The sequence below is a fragment of the Varroa destructor genome, unplaced genomic scaffold (assembly GCF_002443255.2).
Source record: "Varroa destructor unplaced genomic scaffold, Vdes_3.0 BEIS01000003.1, whole genome shotgun sequence".
NCBI lineage: Eukaryota > Metazoa > Arthropoda > Arachnida > Mesostigmata > Varroidae > Varroa > Varroa destructor.
This window is the reverse complement of record NW_019211456.1, coordinates 50,089,169-50,113,918: the sequence shown is the minus strand read 5'-3', so window position 1 is coordinate 50,113,918 and position 24,750 is coordinate 50,089,169. Positions and strand designations below refer to the sequence as shown.

Genomic DNA, 24,750 nt, shown 5'->3' with positions numbered 1-24,750 from the left:
ACACTGAGAGATAAAAAGCTCGAAATGATGCCGCTGTTGAGTATAACAAGAGCGGACGTGGCAAGAATTGTACGATGTACGGTGTACGGCTTGGAAAGCTTAGGGATCAAATAAAAGCTTAAGAACTTCAGACAACTGGAAAATTTTTAATATAAAAAAAAGTATAAATAATGAAGCTTTTATGTAATAAGATTTTTTTTTTTTTTTTAATTTACGAGTAGCGAGAATCAGCGATAGAGTGAAGATCTCCAAACAGTAGTACATTGAATGAATCTAACTCGCACGCTGGGGAAGCGCTGACAGCGTGTATTCCTACTTACGTTCTATATAATTAAATCGAATAAACCAATTTTGAACTATCCTGTGTGTCTCTGTGATGTGTATCCTAAGGCAGACAAACAGGGCCAAATAGAATGCTCTTACTACTGTAGAAGCACCATACAATATCTGCTCTAGAATGGAAAAGAAAGTTCTTTCGAAGGTATTAATTTTCGCTAGCCATAGACTTGTGATGAAGTGACAATGGTCAGACGCCGTGTTTCCAGTTAACTTTCTGGACTAAAAAATAGTCATTGAAAGTAATTTTCTCTGCTAGGAACGAAACGTTTTTTAACCATAGCTAGTGACGCACTTTATTGTATAGGTCAGTAGCAATTACCTTGCCGTAGTTGTTTATCCGGTTATGATGCCTATCCAAAGTTGTCCTGTCAACCTTTTTTTCACCTGCTGCTGTACTGGCTGGTTGCAGATTATGACCTGTTGTGGTGTTCGACGACCCATTAATGTGATGCTGATTGTGACGATGGCTGAAGTGTGTGAGGTATATTGACGTCTGTGAATGCCCTCCTCTAAGCAAGGATCGCTGGTTTGGATTCCGTCGAAGCACGGCACGTAAATATGCATTTCGAAGACAAGCCTGCACCTATGAGCACATAATACGACCAACAAAAATTGAGCTTCCTGGGTACTTTATTTCCGTTTTCCATAAAGAATGACGAGGACGCTTATGATTGCTGGAGCAGTGGCTTCCTAGATTACCTGCCAGCAGATACTGGATCTCGCAAAGGAAACATATTACACGATGCCGATCAACCAAGTACGAAATTTGTGAGGATCGAACAACTCAATGGAATATGACGTTCTGAAGAGATCAATTTATGATTCATTCTCTTAACCTCTTTGAACTTCCGACGTTAATCAATTAGAGCGGTGATTTGAAAGAGTTCCGGTAAGCATGCACCTATCGATTCGCGAATGCAGCAGAACGTATATATAGCGTTATTCTTCAAACTGCTGCGGCCTTAAGTTCGAATCGAAATGACTGGAGCACATCTGGTAAGGTTGTATAGCTTTGCGGTATCTCTAACCTTAGGAAAGCTGCAATTTCAGGCCAATTTCTTTGAGGCTTTGGCCGTAGTTTAACTTTTCCAGATAACACTAAAACACTTATCCAATAGATATTTCAACAATATGTCCTTATATATCCATGCATAGTGGCAATCATATGGAATAGAAGCGTTCATATCAGTGATGACAATACTGGTGATAAGTGCACAGAGGAGGTGCTTTTGAAGAACAGCTTTAATTCTTCAATAAGATGAATTCTTCTAAGTCATTTATATATATATATATATATATATAAGTGTATATAATATATCTTCTATATAATATATAATATACATCTATATATAAGTGAAACATCGTTTACTTGGGCATATCATTAGCCACAAATAGAGCTCAGGCTTCCTAAATGTCTTGTAATAACACAAAATCGTTAACATTTCTTGAAAAGGGATCGGGCTTGGGCTCTGATTCAGTTTCTATTCTACCTAACCGTGTATATGTGCTATAACAATATGTCTGACACAAACAACAGTTGCCTAGCTCATAGATTTGGCAACGTATTCATTTTGTCAAAAAAAAAATTGACGAACAAACAGAAAAAACTATAATCTTATGATATCTAGCCCTATCATTAAATCAAAGACAGGGAATAAAACACCCAAAAGTCCATGCGCACATATTAAAAATAAAAATATAGATCCACAAAAATTACATGACATAAGCCATATATGTAGCAAATCTGAGCCCTTCCAGAGAGACGATTCATAATGTTTATCTAGCTAGAAAAAAAACATAGTGACAAACACTAAATTCAGACATTAAAAAATTGCTATAATGTAGTCCACCATTGCGTTCCCGTTGTTGTCTGTTGTCTGAATGATTTACAAGACGAGACTATACATGTGCTGCAGTAGCGATAGTGTTTTAGGATGGGTATAATGAGCTGTTCTCGTACCTGATCAACATGCGCCACCAAACTGGACAGCGTTTTTTTTTTGCCTATACTTTTTACGGCTGATCCTAAAACCATTAAAGAAGACTATTGATAGCTAAAGGCAAATACCTTTTTCGGCCTTACCTCCGAGTTCATGAAGCAATAGATCACAGACACGAAAATTCCCTGCAATACAAAGAACGTATTTTTATTGGTAACAGCCAAATATGATCTGCTATATGTAGAATAATTTTTATTTTTTTAAGCTATGTACTATTTCAGGTGTATTAAGTGGTTTCCGCACCATTAGCATGCAGTCCACTGGATCTGCAGAAGCGATATACATAATCTGTTCCATAGGTAATACTTATGATTTATGCCATTAACACCGTAGTGGCTTAACGTGTAACGTAATTGGGGGGCACAATGTGGCCTAGGTTCAAACCCGCGGATCGTTTCGTGTTGGGAGCACGCCGTCCGTCTGATGGAATATCTGACGGCGATACCGGACGTAAATCACGTTACCGCACATAATACACGTGTTATGGTCGAGAGGTTTTGGTCCACGTGCAAAATATGTATGTTTATACATATATATTCCTATATGGGTAGGACGTGCACTCGCATTTACCTAAGCCTATTTTCAACTCGATGGAGTGGAGTATATATAGTACATAGTTTTTGGTGTCCTCAGGTAATTATAAGAATTCAACAACGTTATTTTTAAGAAAATTGGCGTTTCTGCCAACGTTGAGTCTAACGCAACCCTAATATCCTCAAACGCATTAATGTGAGTAATTCTCTGCATCATAATAGGTCTCACTATACTGCTCATGCAGAAGTCGAGGACACGCTTCAAGAGAACTTGACGAGATAAGATTTCGTTTATCAAGTTACCAACATGGATGTAACATGTTCTATTAGGACCATATACAGAGGATACCTGTTTCTATATGTGTATACTCTGCAAAGTGTATTCCAACGCAAATATATATATAAATAATCTATAACACTTGATGAGGCTAAAATTTTCCTTTCAGTTCTATAAGCAATGGAAATCTAATAGAACCTGTCGCAAATGATTGGTTCATAATGGTTTCGAATACTACATATAGGAACGAATCCTTATAACATAAAACAAAAACAAAGTATTTTAATGCTTAATAAGCAACGAGAAAATAAGTGCTCTTCAACAGCGAGCCTTCTTGGCCTAGTGCTCAGCTGGTGCATGTGTTTAATACTATCAATAACAACATCAGTGTCGCATGTTTGAAAATCACTCTTTTCCCTCCATCCATAAAGCAGAAAACCCCAACTTTTTAAAATAATTGCTGGGTCTAAACTGGGAATCGAACTAGGATGAAGCCTAGTTTCGAATCTGGCGTCCTGATGCTGAGTTAATCCCTATCGTTACGAAACTTATTATGTTGTTTGGCACTTTTCTAGTAATAGTATACTCCAGGAGTCGCTGACGGCAGGTCCTGTTGGGGTAAAAAAGGAAATGTTTTGAGTATCTTATAAATAGATATTAGTCTACCTGGTCTACTAATAAATCTGTATATACACAGATAATAGACAAAATCGGAGTTAATACCAGAACCAGTCACATTGGTTTCAATCAATTACATCCGACATAGTTAACTCCGACAAGCTAAACAGTTAGTGAGATTCCACTTATTCACCTTTGCTGGCAATAGTCAAAAACTTCATAACTACAGGTCCATAGCGCGATATCGGAGAGAATATGAAGAAACATTTTCCGCCATATACGAGTCTGATCGAATCTATTTAGGACATTTGCCAGATGTGCGAAATATGGTACTAGAGAGAAACAGCATCTGGAAGAACTATATGTATCGCTAGACTCGTGGAAACCTTGCTTCTTGTGGGGTTCGTGGTCGAATCCATGCACAACACAGCGAATCCGGTTGAGCATGCCGTTTCAGTCGACTGATCTTTTTCATTTGTTGCTCCTCAACGTACTCGAAGCAAAAAAATTTCCGTCTTCGCCTTGAAGGCTTCTGTCACCGAGAACTAAAAGCGACAAACAGATCGTTCGACAGCAGTAGCAAGTCGGGTATATTTTGGGGTCATTATATGCAGTTCTAGTGCTTTTTTTTTTCTAGAACGGAGGTTTTGAGGTGTGAGCTCGAACACTAAATTGTTCGACCTTTTCCACTGTTAGGTCTTCCCAAATAATCTGTATCTTGTATGTCGTGATCGGAGCTAGCTTGAGATCGAACAAAGTAAAAACGGTTGTAAGGGTTGAAAAATGAAGCGATTTGACCATCCATAAGGCCGATACTTTTGCATACTCTTTTGCATCTTTGACGACGTTCATCATAAAATTTCTGCCGTTCGCGGAGACTAGAAACTTCGAACACGGACACAAATTTACCGGCAAAAAACAATTTGAAAGGTACAACGTATCACTGGCCGCTGTGCTGCTTGTCCTTCTAAACTTCATCGCCTGCATCCTGAGCGGGTTAACGGTCAGCCCCAAATCTGTCATTGCCGCGTGGAGCCGTTTTTGGAACTTACTCGGTCCTTATATCACTGATTCATCTGCATACAAGATTATTTCGGCTGATTTTTTCAGCCTCCTTATTTTATCAAGGAGGCTATTTAATAAGATGAAGAGTAACAGTGGACTTAGGTCACCTCCTTAAGGCAGGTCTGGGGAATAAGAGGTGGGGGTTCGGCCGCTCCGTCGTCGATGATTACTCTGTTCACCTAGATAATCGCAGCCAGAAGGTTGAGTACATAGGGACGCACATCGTGGCTAACGTCACGGTTACCTCGTTCCTGAACACCGGGTCGAAGACGGCCTTAGGTAAGCAAACACCGCATGTAGCGAGTTGCGCCAGTACCCTTTTAACGCTGATTCACGCTGCTTCATTGAATTAACACGTGCACTTTCTATGTAGCTGTTCAGTCTCTTAGTCAGCAGGTCAGAGAAAAACAAATGTTTTTCTTTGCTACTCTGCGCCATAATGTAAGCGCGGTTGAATTGCCCCCTAAGCATCACTCGCAGGGTAGTACTTCTTCGTAGGCTGAGAGTGTACCGATGTATAAAGATTTAATTAATAGTGCCGTCCAGTACACTTGAGACGTTCGTACAAATCTCATCTGTACCGGTGGCATTCTTGTTCCGTAGCACCTCAGTTCTTACGGCATTATTTCTCATTCTGCAAGGGCTTGATGAAGGCTATCACGTTGTATTGAAATCCCTACACTATGGCAAAAAAAGGCACCACGCGTCGCGCCGTATTCCTTGACGCAAACGTTCCTGAAAGATGATTCATGAAGGCTAATGATCTAATAGGGAAAGTCATAGAGGTACTATGATGCGCCAGTCACTTGTACGGTTGACGCTCTGCATCGGCGATCAAACGGGTCTCTTGGCATCCGCGGTATTTTTACTGCCTATGTGACGCGTACGTTTTTAGATAGATCGTCTTAAAAGCGAAAGCTTAAAAATAGAACTCGATTTGTACATCGGCTATAAGCCTGACGGCCACCTGGGCCCTCCGGGCATCGCTGCAAATGTAGCTGGATTCCAACCTACGATTTCAAGGTGGACAGGAAGGCTGTACCGTCAGTTAGAGAGCTTTAACTAGATACTGCGCATAAACTGCAGCATTCACTGCGCCAGATACAAAGCGAACTTTGTAAGTACGTTCCAGAGGCTTGTTGCTACGGAGCGTTCGATAGGTTGCATAGTTGGACATCGAGGTCTATCTGCTGTCGGTATTTGAGCACGAATGCTTGTTCCATCGGACGGAGCGTGATCTTGATTTCAGAGCTCTACGCTGTCGCTGGTTAGGTTCTTCGAAAATATATCGATAGTCGAACTTCTAAAGGAAAGTCAGTGTCGTGATGAGATTGACTACCGAGCAACAGAGTGTATGGAAACTCTCTGCCTTATGAACGGTAAATCAGACCAACAAATTGAGATGCATCAACATCATGAATAAAACCATGGGTGTGACAGCGAGAATTGCAGAGAATGCACCAAGTATTTTTAGAGCAACTACCTCAAGCTCGCAAATCAAAGACGGTAAAATCGTCGACATTTTAGTTCTTGGTGAAATGTTAAGTACAAAAAAGTGGCGGTCGGATCTGCTTACTCTCAATAGAACGACCAAGTTACCTCTTGGGTTTCGTTCGAATGCAGGCGTCGACCAGCAATAGAAAGATAACAGCCTTAAGCTGCGTGTTTCAAGAAATGACCCGAAACGATCAAAATGCATATGGTGTTCCGGAGCTTCCAAACATTTCGATTTTTCTGAGAACCAACCTAAAAGCACCAAGTTTGCTCCATTTGAATGATTACTTCACCTGCAAAAGGTAGCCATCAATCACATTTTTATTTAGATCCTCCAAACAACGCTTGCTCTTTTTTTCAAGAACAATCTGTTGGCAACAGTCAGGTAGAATACGCCTGTGGGCGCTGATTTTCACTCAGTTCTCGAGATAATAAGTTAAAGGATATTCCGCGCTATAGAAATGTTAAAAAAAAATAGTTCTATCAATATACAATTTATTTTTCAATAAAAAGACACAATTTGTATCGTATAGTTGTGGCAACCGTCGCAGTTCGTTCGTCCAATAGCATACAGGTATTTACCGACTATTGCACGGAACTTGCAGTTATTCCAAGTGGTCAAGGATACATATTACTCTGTTGGAGTCATTATTTTGCTGCACAAATTGAAACATGCTGTCACACTCAATGTAATACACTTCAGTATTGTAACACGATAGGCAACTTGTTGCATAAACTTCTTTAATTTAATTTAATTAATTTAATTTAAAATGTATTCCCAAGTCTGCGTTGCATACGAGGGCGTATGTTAAGCTAGCAAGCAAGAATGTAACGATTATGCTATATAAAGAAGATTATTAGAAGAGTTATATTATAGAGAAGTTATTTCAACTACAAGGAAGCGACGTATTAGCCGAGAACGGTAGGATTCATCTACACGTAGAGCTTAGCGTTAAACCCCAGATGATTATGCGTCCTATCATTTCAACGGCCGGCATGTATTAGCATTCGGTCAGCTTCTGGAGGTAATTTATTATCCGGCTTTTGTCTCGTATGACCGTGACCGAGAATGCAACGAAACCACTCTTGATGGTAGGACTAACTGAAAACAATCCTAAAAGGCCTAACAAAACGACAAAATGGATCAGGGGCTAGAGACGGCAATTTATCGGGATGGGCTAGTGTCTTTGGATTAGTATTATTGATCGAGAGTCTTAGTTTCACTTTCTGAAAAAGTCACATTACAAGCTCACCAAACCTTGGTCTAAAGGTGTCCGTCTAGGTTGTACTTTACCAAGCAGATGTGTAAAATCGGCAGACGCTAACATGCTTATCTAATAGCTAGTGACTGTAATAAAACAACATCAGATATTGCAATCTGTGTGCAAAACGCAAATAACGCTACGCATGTTTGTCCGACTATTATCTAATAAACAGATATAGTAACAATAAATAATATAGAGTAAAAGTAACGTAAATTTGAATGGCAATTACGTAAATTATACTGACCTGCGACGACTGAAGAATGCTGTTGGTCAGCATGTACATGTTTCTGAGTCTGGGTTCCGCTTCTTGTGGATTGATGCAGAAGAGGAGATGTGTGAGCCCGAGCAGTGGGAAGAGCAGGACCGTCGCCTTGGTCGCCTTCCTAGAGTCGAACCTATGCAGGTTAGGTCGAATCGCCAACCGCAAACCAAAGAACTAGCCCGACAGTTCTGTGGGGTCACAGGCCATCATATCCGCCGAATAAAAGCTATGGCTCTTTTGAGCTAAATGAGCTAGGCAATGATGCTTCGAAGCTTACGATTGTAGAATTCTTTATGCAGAACCTCCTCCTATCGCTTATGTTAGAATAGACTGAAATGTATTGTCTGCCAAATCGAATGGCAACACATTCGCTAATACGACCTATCTCAACGAGGCAGGAACAGACGATAAACAGGTTTTCGGCCTAGGACAACTTACTTGAACTGCGTGTTTTCTACGGAGACAGCCTTTACTCGTGTCACGAGTATGCGAATAATGTTCACAAGAAATATAAAATTAACCTGTAAACAAACATAATATTTTCCAATCAATATTTTTTATATGTAACAAACGAACAAGGGAAACAAGTACAACACAATAAAACAATATAGAACTCTAACGGGTGTCCTTAATAGGGACAGATTGTTTATCAAAAAATCTTCTCTGCAGAATTATCTTTACTTGCTTTTATGTAGTTAATGAATAATTCGGTAGAGACTTCCAGTGTGACTTAGGGAGCTGATACATACTACCATCTTGAAAACCGCGAACAACTGTACCGTAATTTGCGGTGTAAATTTGACTCCTAAAAACTGATGGAACATGGTTGAAGTTGACATGTCAGAACACGTGTCTATTAGAGAAACGTCTGATTAATCGACCAGAGTCAGTCATCCGGAGAAAGCTAGAACAGGAAGGCTTTAGGCATATACGTCGATCGACAATGTGGTCGAACCCTTTCTATGGACAAGTTTTGATGCAGTTATATCAAATGGTATTGGAACCTGCCACAGATGGTGGAGAGCTGTGATCGGAAAGGTTTTTGAGACAAATGGCATCTTTAATAGTACTACATAATACAATGCAGAAATGTTTCTATCCAATGAATTAATAACACGCTAATTAGTCATTTTCTCGGATATTTACGCTAGACAAGTAAATTGTTTAGGTCAGGGCAGGACGTATCATCAGTAATATTCAACGAGGCACAGCAAATATATTCATAAATGACCGAGTCAGCCATTTTGTGTGGCCTAGCGACTTGAAAAGGACCCCTTGCCGAACGCACGACGTCATATTCTTATGGGATTTGGTTGTCTCCATTTGTGCCGAGATGCCAGCAGAACATTCGTGTAATAGGATAGCGGCATATTGAACTATGGCACTATTGTACTGGCAAATTGAAATTTGCAGAAATTACTACATCGGCGTTAATTCTAAGATCGCCATTACGTGGCGAGAACACAGTAATTCATAGCCGTTTGTATATAGGAGACAGGCACCATTTGAATGAACGCCATTTTCCCTCAAAACAACGCTAGCATCATAAAACTGACTGGCGTTCTAACTGAAGTTACAAATAGCCTCGAGATCATGGAGCTGGAGTACTTATACGATAATTCTCCGTCTAAAGCCTCTGTTTACGCTGCTGATATTAATCTGTTCAATAGTAGATATTTCATACTGGGAGCTAACCGTATCAGGCATGAGGCCACAAAAAGCTGTCCTTGATTTCATTTTACTTTCGTTACGGTAAACAACAGCTAACGAAACACGTAGCCTTTAACGAAATTGAGAAATGTATAAACGAGATACTATTGACATTCGAATGGCTGAGTGAGCGTTGAGAGGATCAATTTCGACATAGGATGAACAGGTATTCAAGTGAGACTAGTACTGATAAATAAGCTTAGTTGATTTTGTTAGATAACCGAACGGACAAGCTGATATTAAGAGTTCAAATAATTCGAATGAATCAGCGGCGGGGGGTCGGGTCCGAAATCTCGTGCCCGCGACCCTGGCACCCTACTTGCCAATACCACTATGATTTTTAATACGCTCCATTGTAATTTATGCCTTATATCAGGCGTTAAACTGGTCACGATCGGGATCACTATTTTGAAGCCAAGGATGCGACCGAGTGACAACGTTACGTTGCGTAACTCGGATACGTCGCAGTAGTGCAAAAAGCAGCTTAAGTTAGACAAACTATTAAGGGATACTTGTCTGGCAACAAGACCAACAGCTGCGCGCAAACAATCGTGACACGTGAGTATTTTAAACTTCTTGACCTATTGTGGACTTTAAGTTAATTGGTCTTTCCTTATGATTTTCAAAAATACGAGTCAATTTTGCAATTAACAAATGTCTCAGAGTGTTTGTTGTTGTCCTTTTACGTGCCATCTGTGTAAACATAAGAAGCTCATTTCGAGGCGTGCAGAAATAACGCTCTGATAAATTTGCAATCATCGATCACAATCTGCAAACGGCTACAGAACTGTAACCTGTCCGTAGAAGTAACTTTGGCCGAAACAATTTTTCGTCTCATTGGGGCTCGAAATCTGCGAACACGGCCTCCCTGCACCGTGTGACGAAATGGGAATGATTGTTAGTGTCGCATTAAAGCAAATGCTTGGGCGGAACCAATAATCGATCAATTCAGTAAGGAGGCCAGCAAGGCAAATTCGGTATTCGAAATCCAAGCACGATCTAGTATGTGTGTCCGCAAATGGCCGAAAACGCTTCAACCAGTGACTTCGTCTTAATAATCTGATCTCTTCAGGCACCTCGACATGTAGTTCCCCTAGTTTGGAGAGCGGAACAAATCCGCTTAGGCCGTCCTTTGAACACGTACCACTGCCATTGGCACTAAATGGTCGACCCGTATACCACCATTCCTGCAATCCCTTGCTGCCGTTTGTGTGCGTCTACATGAGTAAACGTCTACTATAATTCGTGTGACGCGTGTAAATGTGAACATGTGATGTAAAAGGAGCCATTAATAACAACAAGTTGATCATATTTAAAACATTACCCTGTCATGAGTACTGGCGAAAGGACAGCCGTGACGGAATGACACTTTTGTGCTACTATGTTTGAAGTTCGAACTTTGAAAGCAAAGTATATTGATGAACGGTTTAATTATAACATCGCCTGTTTCCTATATCTCTGCTTAGGTCTCTTGCAGTGAAAATCACAGGTACTAAATGACGCTTTAGGTGATTTGAATTGTAAGAGGGGCAAGCCTTGCTATTGATCGAGCCTTCCGATAGTTGTTATTCAACCTATTCAAACGAGCCACGCCAGTAAGTCTCCACCTCAAACAAATTGCTTAAGTTCTTCGCTGCGGCTGTAAAATCCGCTAAATTGGCGCCCATAAATCAGTTGGCAAAAGTCGTTGTACCTACATTTAGATTTATTTCAAAGTCTACTATGTTCAATGTCATAGGGTTCGACGAGAAACGCCAATCGCTCTACCAGCCGTGCTAGATTTTGAACCAGATCATTCCAATCTAGCCTTCAAATCTTCTCAAAACTTACTTACCAACTTCTTCAATTAGCCTGCAGCACTGTCGTTAACGTAATTGTCTTCAATAAATTATTCACAAAACAAGACAACTATTATGGGACTCATAATATATAATAAAACCGATTCAACTTCATGAAAATACACCAAATAAATACGGGGCGTTTTCTATATTTGGTAGCGGTTTTGCAAGTTCGCTTGCTTTGCCTAATAGCGCAATAGATGTTTGGTTTTTGACTTTCAATTTGGAAATTATAGGAAAAATATGTGATTTATCTGTTTTTACACATGGTATTTGCATTACGTTCACTCGTAAGTCCGTGTCGGTATCGGCTGACTATGCCGACCTATGGCTATAACGGGCGACGTACAATCAACTAGATTTCTCCAGAGTCCTACCGACAAACAATAGCCCATCTAGCTTGAATTCCACAGCGTGTTCTCGTTTCATGTTGGTACAGCTGAAATCACGTGCTGAATCAAAGTGGTGTCGGTAGGTGTGCGAGATTCGAAATTTGCAGCCTGGGTCTATCAAGCAAACGACTACTAACGGAAAAACAGGGTGAAAAAAATCTAGATTAACACTTTTCTCAACTTAATATACACAACAAATAATTGTTATGTCTATTATAGCCGTACTCACAATGACTGCAACGAGTCGTGGAGCGATGATCAACCACAGCCAGGACGAATAGACGTAACCCTCCCAACAAGTGGAGGAGCCCATTGCCTCTTCCATCTGGATTGCCCACGGGATGCAGAAAGCCAAGGGAACTCCTGCTCGTAGATTCGTATTTGAATGGATGCCTTATTCCTGTCACTCTGTTACTGGCTGTCGGCCGTTAGCGTAGCAGTTATTCAATTAATTCGTCCCTTTTTTTTTATTGTATTCGAGATTAACTGGGTTTAAGACGGCATGCTTGTGGCTTGTCCATCTATCCGGTATATCCCCCCTGTTATGCACGCAAAACCATCTGGCCCTACTGGGTTATAGGGTAGACATGTAGGACCTCGCTGAGACAAAGTTCTTATGTATATGTATTGCCAAAGTTACCAAACAGACACTTGCATAAACATTAACATAACATAGAAAGTACAGATCCTCTGGAAATCTAACAAATAGCCTATCGAAGAATTTAATTGCTATATGCGATTTGTTCACAGCATCTTCATGCGACCCGTAATATAGATTTTAACTTGAACAAGCTTGGACCAGCTTTCGACTAAGCTATCCCTTATATCCACAAAAAACATATATATATATATAAATCTCATTTTCTTTATAACCCATTGCGGGTTTTGCAATTGCGGGCAAAATTTGATGTAACTAAAAATCGGATTCGCTTAAAACTATCACGTTGAAGCCATTCTAAGTCAGACAACAAGTTATTACATAATATTCCTATTATTATTACGCACCCCATCCAATGAAGTGGTACAATTTAAAGGGCGCGGGCTTAGTTTGAAAGATCGAGGTAGTAATTCGTGAATGAAGCAGAAGTCCCTCGACGAACATCCAGTTGATCGATGACGACGATGAGTACATCTTGAACACGAGGATAGCTTTGCATAACCATGGCTATGTATCATGAAGGTATCTCATCAGGAACAAAATGAATGAAATAACAATCAATCAATCAATCAATCAATCAAATTCATTTATTCATTTTGAATGACAACAATGATATGCTAGAAAGAAACAGGCACCGTAAATGCAAGCAGGCTTGCAAACAAACAATAAACACGGCTAGCTTTTAATGGAACTTTCTTCTTGCAGCATTTTTCATTTGCATGAAAAGAAACCGTTCCGTATAATTGAAGATGATACGTATGCCAGCTTACACTTCTGTCGGTATGGTGCTTTCTCTTTTCTCTGTTGGGGACAATGATGCTGATCGTGAAGCATTTTCAACGACAGGTAGTTTTAGATTAAGATTGATGGCTAATGGCGATAAATACAATCTGCATCTAATACATTATATTACGTTCAAACTAACGCTCAGTGGACGTTGAATCAAATTGCGGGGCTCCAACGAAGAACATTGAGCCTAGACTAAACGAGCCATCACTTAAATCGAGCAACACCAAAATAAACATTTTTTTTTTCAATGCTAGCAAGTGGAAACGCAGAAGCTTGATCTGTGCGTTACCGTATGATGATCTAGGCTACCTCGAATGAAGATGTACGGGCTATTGGCGTCCTCGAAGTGACTAGATCATGATGCATATGTTAGTCTCACAAGAAATAAATGTACAGTTTAGAATATGAGTGAGTCCGCTTCGATGATCCTCAAAACGTCAGTCGTATAGGGTCCTACAGCACAATATTGATCTAAGAAAAGTGTGCCTTTCAAGGCACACTTTTCCTAGATCAATATTGTACTATCAAATAAAACTAATTAAAACAGATAAGTTTGAGAAGGAAAATACCGAACGCGAAATCCTATTTCAATGATTTTTTTTTAATATTCAAACAAAGTGTATAGTATTTGAAGAAGAAAAAATTACTAGCTCACAATTTGTCGGATGAGTGCTCCAGCGTCCTCTTCATCAGTCGAGTTCAGGGCGATAGGCATCGATAGCGAAATTAGCATGACTGAATTTATCATCAGAGACACGACAAGATTTAAATGAACCCGCGTACGACTGCAATGTAAGGATCTGATATACAGGCCAAAAAGAACGTACAAGTATGAAGTGAGAAATCACTAGTAAGGTCCATGTTTGCTATATAAAGTTGATGGAAACATCCTCAAAAAAGCGGAAGTTCGTTCTCGATGGCACAAATGTTTTCGATTATAATACATTAATAGAACAATGTACAGAATTATAATAGACTCGATCTCTGTACTATGATTCGTTATAGTGTTTGGTTTAGCTTTCGGTCTTCAAGATTATTATCCTTTATGATGGGATGGAATATAAAAATTGACACCTAGGGTTTTTGATGGCAGTATCATCTCAGGCGATTATCAGGCCTGCTACTTTTGCCGTGATCTTATAGGCCCACGTCCGTTCAATAAAACCAGGAAGGAAATGAGCTATCCGGGTTGTCCTAGAATCTTTGCATTAATATAAATCACCATTGGCTTTAATAATTAAAGAAACACCAGAACTATCTAGATTCAACTCCTACTTCGGCGTACATTTCAATGGAATCATGTAAATAGACTAATCCCAAAGAGAGCATACCAAATTAGGTGCAAACGTCGTTTATAGATATTTGGGTTACCTTTTTTTTTTTTTTTTATCTAACAGGACGAAACACTGCTCTCCGCAAGGAGTTATTCCAACAACGGATTTTTTTTTAATTAAACCTGTACCCGCACCCATAATAAATATTTAGATAAAACTCTAACAGCAGCAGCACGATATCGGGTTTGAGGAAATGTTGGGGAAAAAATAAACCCAAAAAAATCAAATTTTGGGTATGTATACTGCAAAACCCTGTGGCTTCATCAGCAACAATTGCTTAGCGAAGTTGAAAAATACGTAATTATTATATAACATACCCAGGCAGAAAAAAAGAATAACAAGATTGATTAGATGAACATGGTGTTCTAACGTGCGGCACGTACAAGTCTGCACATGGGTGACCAGGTCGAATGAAAGTATCCAAGGGACAACGGTCGCTTTCAGAAATACATGCTTGCTTGGATAAGCAATCGTTAATGTGCTTTGAAAAGATGTTAGCCTACTTCTGCAAAAGCCATTAAAACGTACTTGAGGAGGATGTGTTCGATATCTATTATGTCCTTTCTACCAAATACTGAAATGACATCTCAAGCATTAATTACAGCAAATGTCAGGTAACGCACCGTTGCTTAATAAAGGTCTTCGACTTTTTCTTTTTGGAACTTCGTTGTCAGCTATTTATTCATTGGTGTTAAGTTTACGGGCCCAAAGCATAGCGGCATTGATGCCATGTGATATCTACTGATTTCGAAAGCAATGAAGAATATGAAAGCACAGGAACAGAACGGGGTCACGTGTGACTGAACAGGTACTAGACCTAGCCGCTTGGACCAACAAAGCTACCTGATCTGGAAGAAGAAACTGACTAGTGATCCGACAGTCATCCCCTGGTTATTTTATAATGTAATCAGCTTTTTTGCATACCTGGCGCGAGTAACAAGTTCGCAGCCAGACTTCTGATCCTATCTTGACATAATAAAGCATTTGAGTGTTGAGAAGACCATTGTTATTGGTTTATAAGATGTGATCTGAAGACAATGCCTCACAAAGACTGTTTTAATGGTAAGTTATGTATAATGCATTAAACGTTTTGAAATTTGACATCGTACGCTGTCCACAGACGAGTTTTTTGGTGCCATAAAATTTTGGGTAGCTTTGAAAAACTATATGCCGTGTAATTGCAGTACAAAGCATCTACTAGTTTTCTAGACTTTTATGGCCTTTGCTGGATTTTCACTTGACTAATTAGTACCTTTTAGTAGACGCAATTTTGAATTATAATCTAAGTGATGACTTAGATGTGCCACACACTAATGGAGCATCCTGCGACAGGACGTTCTTATGTCTCACTAATATCTGTGAATTTATCGCAGCTCTCAAAGCAAGGGCCTCAATGCGTTTAGGCAGGAACCTTGATGCCTACACGGGTTCGGTATTTACGGCAGTGGTTAAGAAGTTCCCAGTTTGCATAGCATATTCCCTATGTGTAATAATTTACACGTCTGAAACACTTTGATATATAGTGGATAGCTAATAGACATATCTTATCTACTTTTTATTTACTAATTTTACTTAACTTTCTAATAATTCACTAGGTGCTTGGTTCTTACCGACTCAAATATTCTTCAAAGATTACCCTACCTGAAATGCGTAAATATGAAAGCTGTAGCGGTGAGGAATATCAATGAAATACAAGAAAATACAAGAAGAATACCCGTCACAGTCATAGCGAGTGATGGCGGCGACACCGCCGATGGCTGAAACCCAACAGACGAATTAAAGGTCTTAAAATTAGAAATATATAACAAATAGGATAGATGTTCGAATTGCTTAATTCTAACGATTTTTATTAGAGTATATTTAAAAACAACCAAGCGACCTCTGCCGGAGAACATCAGAGCCTCTCCGCTAGATATTGTAGAAGGAGTTCAGCTCGCTCGATGAGACGGAGAACGATTTACCCGAGTGCTTGAATTATTCGGCTAACATAAAATTAATTCTTTATCACCAATTGACCATAAAGTCACAAACAACATCACGTTATGTTTTAATAATGTTGCATTTTGCGGGAGAAACCCAAAGATAGGTAAACCTTATCGTTGTGAAGGCAACAAATTCTACCTATGTCGTAGGGCCTGTTGACAACGGCGCTCATCTTTTGTGTCTAGATATACTTTATTTATGGCAAAAATTGTTGTTATTTTAATAATCACAATAATTTTAATAACATTTGAAAGCCTTTTTACTGGACGTATTTTTATAGAAACCTATGTTTGGACCACTAATAAATGTAAAAATTTTTGAAAAATAAATGTAAAGATAAATGAAATTTTTAACGGGTGTACGGTAGTACACCCAAACACTCAGGGACGCTGAATAGGTGTTAAAAATTATACCAAAGTAACGTCGCTGTATAAGGTCTTCACTAAATTTGTTCAGAGAGATCGTGGGTTCTTTCGGTCCTTTTTTTCAATTTCTTATCTAATTCACTCTGAACAAACCCTGATCAGGCCTACCATAAGTCGCCTCGTGACCCGTTCATCAGGAATCGTCGATTTACGATCACCAAGAAACGTTTAGTTATGGTACTTACATTTGATCTAGTTAGATCAAATTGTTATAAGCAACTTGATGACATCTTGTATTCAACAATGTTACATAATTAAATTATATGCGGGTAAAGATGGCTTGTGAGCCATGTTACTTATGCGTTCTTCAAGTCCTCTGAGGCTAAATTGATACTGTTTCTGAAGAAACAATGAATCCGATTCTAATTTTCTAAAAATTCTTCTTTTTTTTCTAAAGATAATTTCTATTTGGTTGGTCAAAAATTATGTCGGTTCTCGAACGCTGCCAACGCTTGTAAATTTACCTGGCGACTTAGATATGACCTTTAGCGGAGAGAAAAATCCAGGCTGTAGCAAAAGCGACCAGATCCTTTCCAGAATTTTCAGAATTTCGATTTACCCGATTGGAGCTGATAGTGAACTAAGCCTAACTACTATCGATCAAACAGAAACTCAAATATACGTACTTTATCACTTTACGTAACTTTTAGCTTGGTAAACTAAAGCAGCCTTCTGATAACTGGTAATTCTCTTATAGAATATTTTGTTATAGTTGAATGTGGATTTTGTCATACGCCTGACACGTAGCTTCTCTTTGTTATAAAGCTTACATGCCTACAATATATGCCTAATAATGTCAGATGTGACAAACTGAATAAACAAGCCATCGCCTTCAAAGGGGTCACGATTATGTTCTGAGCGAGGCACGTAAGGGGAATAGCTATTGGAGTTATTAAAGTCGTTTAAATCCGATGACAATTCGGCGACCCAGCTTCAGGAAGAGATCATCCAACCATATGTGCGACTGATAATAAAAAATGAAAGACGGTACACGGGACAAGGCGTCTGCCTTGATGTACCGCCTTCTAAGCTTTTCTTCAGTAAATCATTTCCTAGATTGTTTGATCTAATAGTCCATCTTTAGAGCAGTACAGACAACCCCGTGTGGGCAGAGTGTTAGTGGAAATCGTTTCAAAACACCTCCACACCTCAAAACTCTAAACCCTATCAGTCAAAAGAAGCGACCGTTGCCAGTTTGTTGTGGCTCACCATATCCTGATTCAGAACTTATCCATCTCCCGAAAAAATATGTTACATTTTTTAAATATTTTTAAATAGAAATGCGGAAAAACATTTATTTATTACGAGACTGTTTGGAGTTCCGCTCAAATATGGCTCACACAAAAAATTTGGATTCGAGCTTTAAAACTTGCTTGAAGTTATTCATTCCAAGTGATTCCAATAAGCATGGTAATTATCTCGCAAAAGTATGACCTAGGTTTCACTTGGTTTAAGAAAATCCCGAATACTTATATTTGTAGCAATTGCATTTTTTTTCTAAAAAAAATGCGGTTCGAGCCACAACGGAATCATCTCTGAAGCAGTGAACAAACCAGAGGTTGTTCTTCCGACTAACCTTTCTGTTACCAGTAGATTTTCCTCAGAAAAGGATCAAAGACAGATAGATACTTTGTGATTGAAGCTATTTAAGAATGCAGAACAGCCACTTTTTTTTTTTTTTTTTTTTAAAATATAAGAAGCATGTCAGAAGCTCATAAGAGCTATGTTTTAAACTGAAATAGTCGTATTGTATGGCAGGCACTTGATGGTTTCGGCACAGGTGCTTTTGATAAAACCTGCTTTTGGAGAACAAATGCTGCGGATGATATATAATTGGCCAAATGAGCCGCAACTCAGGCAAGCACGATGTACTTCATATCGGCAAAGCTATGACAGGTCTTTCTCATATTTGATCACAGTAGAAGATTGTAGATCATTGTCAGAAAGTGAGCGAGGTTGAAAGTCACTTACACATTGATTGCTTTCCTAAAATAAACAAGCGTGACATGATCTAAGTAACAGCAACTGTTTTCGAACTATATTTCTCTTTATATTAGAAGTTCGATTTTCAAGACACCGTCATTTTCAATTTGAACTAAAGGATATGACACCATACATAATCTTGATACACGGTTTGAGCTATCTGACTGCTTCGAAGTACCTGTAACAAGTCTGCTGGAATTTTGTGGATAAGGTCAGCTCGAGATCCTTTCACTTGCCAGTCAATACCTTCAATTTCGCCTTTGGTACAGACGTTTGACTGACTTTAGCAAAAAAAATATAAACCGGTTTCAAATCGAAATATAAGTTTCGACTACTGCACCCTCTGTGTTTTTATTTATAGGTCCAGTACCACCGTCAGGCATAGTTCGAAGGCATAGTCGAACGACATGCTCGGGTTCGATGTCTCGATATCGTAAAGATTAGCAGGCACATACATTATTCATTAACTTACCACGGGGATGACTATTGTACGGTGGACTGTGTTAGCATTGCTTCAGACAGCTGATTTCCGGCTCGAATAAAAGGTGCTCATTCCGAAATGAATATGTCCCTAAGTCCAGCAAACAACTACTCTGTCACCACAGCAGTGATTAGAACAGAACCCAAGGGATATGCCAAACCTTCGATTTTCTTTCACACTGTCTAAAAAGGCGTTCTTCGAGCTCACATGAATTCTTTTACCGACGATTGCAAAGTCTTAAATTGGATTACTACGAAGGAAGCGATCAACAAAATGCAGAACTTTCGACTCGTCCGCTCTTCATGTCACAGTGACCAATCGGCAAGAATGGACGGTACATCTGTAAAGGTTAGGTGGCCAAAGATTGGCTATAATATTGCCAGAAGGATAGAGCCTTCTGCAGGAATGGGAATTCTGACAACCGGGTGGAGAGGAGTCAGACAGTGTTCAGTTGAAGGTTAACAACGGCCACAGCTTGAGAAGGCTTGAACAGCTAACTCAGTAGGCTCAACGGGATTTTCCGAGCTGAACGTTTCAAAAGCCGGGTCAGCTTCGTAACGATGAGCCGATGGCCCAGGATTTCGTAAAGCAGACTCTGGTATCACCGACGACAGGAGAGCCGGTTTTAGCACGCGTCGCCTCCAGTCAGCGCTGCCGCTCGCGAGAACAATCATAAAGTATGCAGCAACGCCAAACTTCAAGCTAGGAATGGCACCATAAAACTGCAAAATGGCAGCAACTTTAGTGCTCCTTTTCTGAGAGACCTAAAAAAAGATCCATGAATTTTCGTACTAAAGATTTAGACAGCTAGTCTGTTCGACCTACCACATGTCTGCTTTATGCATTGTCCAGCCCTGAAGAGTCATATATGGAGCTTACCATATCCATCGATTTCAAGGCCTGCTTTGATTACAAAAAGGTGCTTCTTTGTATGTTGCGTGCGGATCTTAAGCCATCAGGCATTACTTTAAACCAGCCAAATTCGAGCCACATTACGGGCCTTCAATACACGCTTACGGATTACGGTTGCTAAGTGCTTCAATATGATCTCAATACTGGCCTTCCTGGGGCAAACAGGGAGTTTAGTTTACCATATACTTGCAACGAATGTAGCCAGGGATGGCTAAGACTAGAAATCATTTATTTCCAGAGACTGCAAGTATTCAAGCTCACGTACCCGTACCAGAAGACCTCACTGTCCAAGTTGTACCTGTGTGGACTGTCAAATTCCAAGCTCCATTGTTTAGATATGGACAAGCTTTTGAAATGCGTTTACGGAATTTTTCAGGTCATTGCTCGGCCCCTTTATCCTTCCAAAAGCTGGTAGTTTAATGCTTGCTGCTTTGCTCGGAGGGCTTAGGTGGGTATCAGGCCTCTGGCTAGAATACGTTCTGCGCTTCAGTTTTCGTTCTCAATGACTACGGCCAAAATACCTTGAACGGCTAGGGGCCCGCATGATCACCGATACACTACGTTAGCCATACACGTGGCTAACACACCACTGCAGCTCGGCGGTTTGCCCCGCGACGCTTAGCAGTTACTTGATCCCTAAGAGAAAAGAAATGCAACAACGCCGTTATCGTGGTTAAAGATCAAGGACAAAAGCGTTTGTTATAAGCTGCTCCCCGGCCTACTGACTACGAAACCGAATCCTATCCTAACGTAGTAAACATAGGTTCCAAAGAGAATACTTTACAGAAAGGCATGCACTGTCCTAATGGCTGGCGCGAGAGGACCACACTACACAATTCTCTGTACGCGGTATGGCAAGGTGGCCGAAATGAATGTCTTTAGGTACGCGCTCAGTTTTCTCGGTGCAGCTCTCTAAAAAATTTTTTTTTATTAAAATGTTAGAGATTAAGTGGCCTAACTCGCGCTCTTAACACGAACGATTGGTCTAACCCACGGGGACAACTTAAACCCATTCCTAATTTACATTTTACTAAAAAGCCCCTTGGATCGAATAAGGGTACCGAAAAAGTTAGTCAAAGTCGTCCTGTGTGTGGATTACTTGATGATATATGGGCCGAACAGGTCTCACGTGTTAAGCTCTGGCCGACTTTACGCGGCGGTCACAAAGTTGCAACCGATCTTGACTTATTTGACATCAAGATAAATCACATCGCAACGTATAGGATCCACGCCATTTGGAAGATCTTAAGCGAAGAGCGTTGAACAGTTAAGTCACGCCAAAACCTCCTTCCTCAAGAGAACGCTGAAGTTACTCATATAATCGCCTTGCTTATCTTATAGCCGACCAGAGGTCATAATTTACTATCCGAAGGCCTGCGTCACCCCTTTAAGCTTCTGGCAAAAGAGGCCTTTAAGACGAATTTTAGGAACTAGGGGCAAATATTCGTGGATATCAACGGACACTTTTCGATTCTAGTGTCGTTAGGAACTGCGAACAGAAAGGGACTAGTTAGCTGCATTGACGCGATGTACAAACAACTGGCTTTGTTGCGCACGGATTCTAAAACGGACCCTGAAGGGAACAGGCCATCCACGAAGCTGACGACGAGCGTAGGTGTTCTAGATGCGCGGAAGTTTACTACAGATGTGATGTCGCTATTATCATTTACAAGATGTTTGAAAACTAAAAAGTTGAGTTCATACAAACTCAACTAGACCAATATAACGTGTGTTTCGGCGTAGACACTCTTCGTTCCATACTGTAAGCAAGTAATTCGAAATAATGCCTAGTGACGGAAGCATCGTGCCTGGAAACATGAAAAAATAAATTCGACAAGTACAATCCATGCGACGGAAAGCGGTTCAATGGACCATTATAGTTTATTCTAGTCACCGCGGATGTATGCACTGTTTGACTACTACCCAAAACAATGAAGAAATGATCCGATTAGTCGTCCCATCAGAATGCTAAGCTAAAGACATTAATGTAATCTTCTTAAGTCTTTTTCGTGTATGTTGTAGTGTATAGTACACACGACTCGTATAACTATACGAGAAAAAAATTATATCACTGCTAAGCAACCACCTTCTCCAACCGGGACGACGGTTGTCCTGAGATAGACTGTGTTTCCCAAATCTAAGTTTTTTTTTTTCATTGTTTGGTCCCTTGTCGATACCACGTGGTACCCGCGCCGAAGCCAAAATCATATGAGAAATTTCTCCCCCGTCAGGGCTTCTGGGGTGGCTGCTTGGCCTCATAACTATGAAACTGTCGAGATATTTTTCAACTTGTTAAATAATGTTCCACTGTCCGACGAAGCCTGCTGAGGTGTCCTTAGTTGAGTAAAACAGACCTTCGCGATTAGTCAGCGTGCTATTGTTTGTCTCAGAAAAACGAGATGTTAAAAGGGGCATATCCTACACCGTGAACCGCTAGTACCAACTACGAAATTCCTAACGATCGAACGAAAGACGGTTACGGGTAAGATGCACTAAATACCTGCTTTTCGAACTGTGATAAACTGTACTATAATATAATAAGGTAGCCTCTAAATCTTGTACCAGTGTCCTGGTACTATGCCAGTCGCTTCTCGGTACATATAATATATATGTACTAATAAAAGTATTCAAGTATCCTGTTGTTTCAGAGAAATTCGTTAGAATGAAAAGCGGAAGGTAAACGATTAAAAGGAAAAATAGATTCCCTAGGGTAAGCAGTCCTGCTCACAAAAGCTTTGAAAGAAATTAAACCAATAAAATAACGTTTACTTCTTATATATACTATTATTAAAAGATGTATAATACAATATTAATAAAACGAACGACGATATCCAAACGTGTCTGTAAGCATATTCATCTGTAGATTATAGTGAAAATAATAAGATCATGGCTAGTATACATTCTGATTGTAGAAACTTTCCATCTTTAAGTTGCTTTAAATTGCTTGAATCAGATGGCTCCTAGAGTGAAACAAAATACGATGCTTGTTTCCAAGCGTTTTTGAACTTAGTGAGTAAATGCCTAACTATTGCACCGCTGTACAGTTTCAACATCGATGCTGGAATCTAACATGATGTTAGTCTCTAACGTCGGTGCTGTCAGGCAACCATTGGGCTAGATAGGGCTAACGTTGTCAATCTTTGTTATATAATTTTTTTTACGAATTTTTTTTAGTATTTCCTATTCGTTTCTTACGCAAAATGAACTTTGTGTGTATATGCCACTACCTTATGATTCCCCGAATCCTATTGTATGTCCTCTTCGAACATTATTACATAAAGCTAGTAAGAGATGATTTAATTCTGATAACCTCCTCAGTCGGATCAGAAAGTTGGTTTTAGTTAGAGGGAACGCTCTATATGTATACCACTACAACACAGAAATATACCCTCAAATGATAGTAGCTGATCTATGATTCGCTACAAGCAAGGAACTATGACGACAAACTATTAGCATCATTTTCCTAATCCAGTTTCCTAGTAAACTTATTGAAAAAGACATACATTGATCAGTGCTACGCACGCATTGTAGTTGGTCTGATTCTCCATCCAACGGCCATTTTGCCCACAGACACGATAAGCATGGGCATCTGAAACACATAGAAAACGACAAAAATAAAGCCCGTTGATTTAACGCACTAGCAGACGATGTTGGCCGTCTTGAATTCTATCCATTAGTAACTTATATGATGTATAAAATACTTCAATGAAGTTCGAATTGCCGCGCCGGGAATCGTTTACGATTTAATCGATCTCAATCCAAGTGAAAAATTTCCTATTATTTCCTAAAATAAAAGCCTCGTTTTATCAAAAAGTCCTGATTGCAAATGTCGGGGGGACTTCGCTTCAAGTCGAACACGATCGTAGCCATAGCTGACTATACGCGCTTTCTCACAACCAGGCCGCAGAGTGCCAGCTGCTTCACTGATATGTGGAAGCTGCCAACGGTCACACATGTATATATAAACTTCCAAGACCGATTTGCATATGGCATATAACTGCCGGAATCCACACTTCTACGTGGCTGGCCTCAAACAGACAATAAACAGGGAGCGGAACGAAAATTACTTTCTATTTATTACCTAACTGTGGGTCAGGTGTGAACTGCGTTTAGTTTATTGTTGCGATGTTTCAGCATCGGGCTCCGGGCTAAAAAAAAATCGGCTATAAAGGATCTAGTAAAAATCATCTAACTATTCGTCTAGTTTTATTACAGACTCAACAGCTCATTTAATAGTACGTCAGAGCTCCTGTTTATTCCCAAGAAATTCAACTCGAATGTATATTTAGACTTTAAGCATTGGTTACCTTCACCTAAATGTACATTTATGTTCAAGCTGTGTTCAGGTCCATGCGAACAAAATGAGCATATAAAGCGTCACAAAGGGGACTC

At 39.8% G+C, this 24,750-nt stretch overlaps 1 protein-coding gene and 1 long non-coding RNA gene across 7 annotated transcripts in view; one reads left to right on the top strand and one right to left on the bottom strand.

Annotated features, from left to right (window-relative positions):
- The window catches only part of LOC147757090 (uncharacterized), a 36,641-nt gene extending 24,568 nt beyond the window's left edge, over positions 1-12,073 (top strand). The window contains exon 3 of the long non-coding RNA XR_015324821.1: positions 12,013-12,073. This is a non-coding gene — a long non-coding RNA (uncharacterized LOC147757090). The remainder of the gene's footprint in view (positions 1-12,012) is intronic.
- The window catches only part of LOC111247711 (corticotropin-releasing hormone receptor 1-like), a 75,546-nt gene that overhangs the window by 12,389 nt on the left and 38,407 nt on the right, over positions 1-24,750 (bottom strand). For 5 of the 6 annotated variants that reach the window (XM_086984997.1, XM_086984996.1, XM_022798967.2 and 2 more), the window contains 9 exons: positions 23,862-23,947; positions 16,216-16,331; positions 13,896-14,040; positions 12,799-12,958; positions 12,023-12,156; positions 8,292-8,374; positions 7,836-7,974; positions 2,423-2,464; positions 659-922 (listed from right to left, as the gene is read on the bottom strand). In XM_086984997.1, the coding sequence (XP_086841123.1) occupies positions 659-922; positions 2,423-2,464; positions 7,836-7,974; positions 8,292-8,374; positions 12,023-12,156; positions 12,799-12,958; positions 13,896-14,040; positions 16,216-16,331; positions 23,862-23,947 (1,169 nt within the window). The remainder of the gene's footprint in view (positions 1-658; positions 923-2,422; positions 2,465-7,835; positions 7,975-8,291; positions 8,375-12,022; positions 12,157-12,798; positions 12,959-13,895; positions 14,041-16,215; positions 16,332-23,861; positions 23,948-24,750) is intronic. The other variant, XM_022798969.2, reaches the window with a different exon arrangement.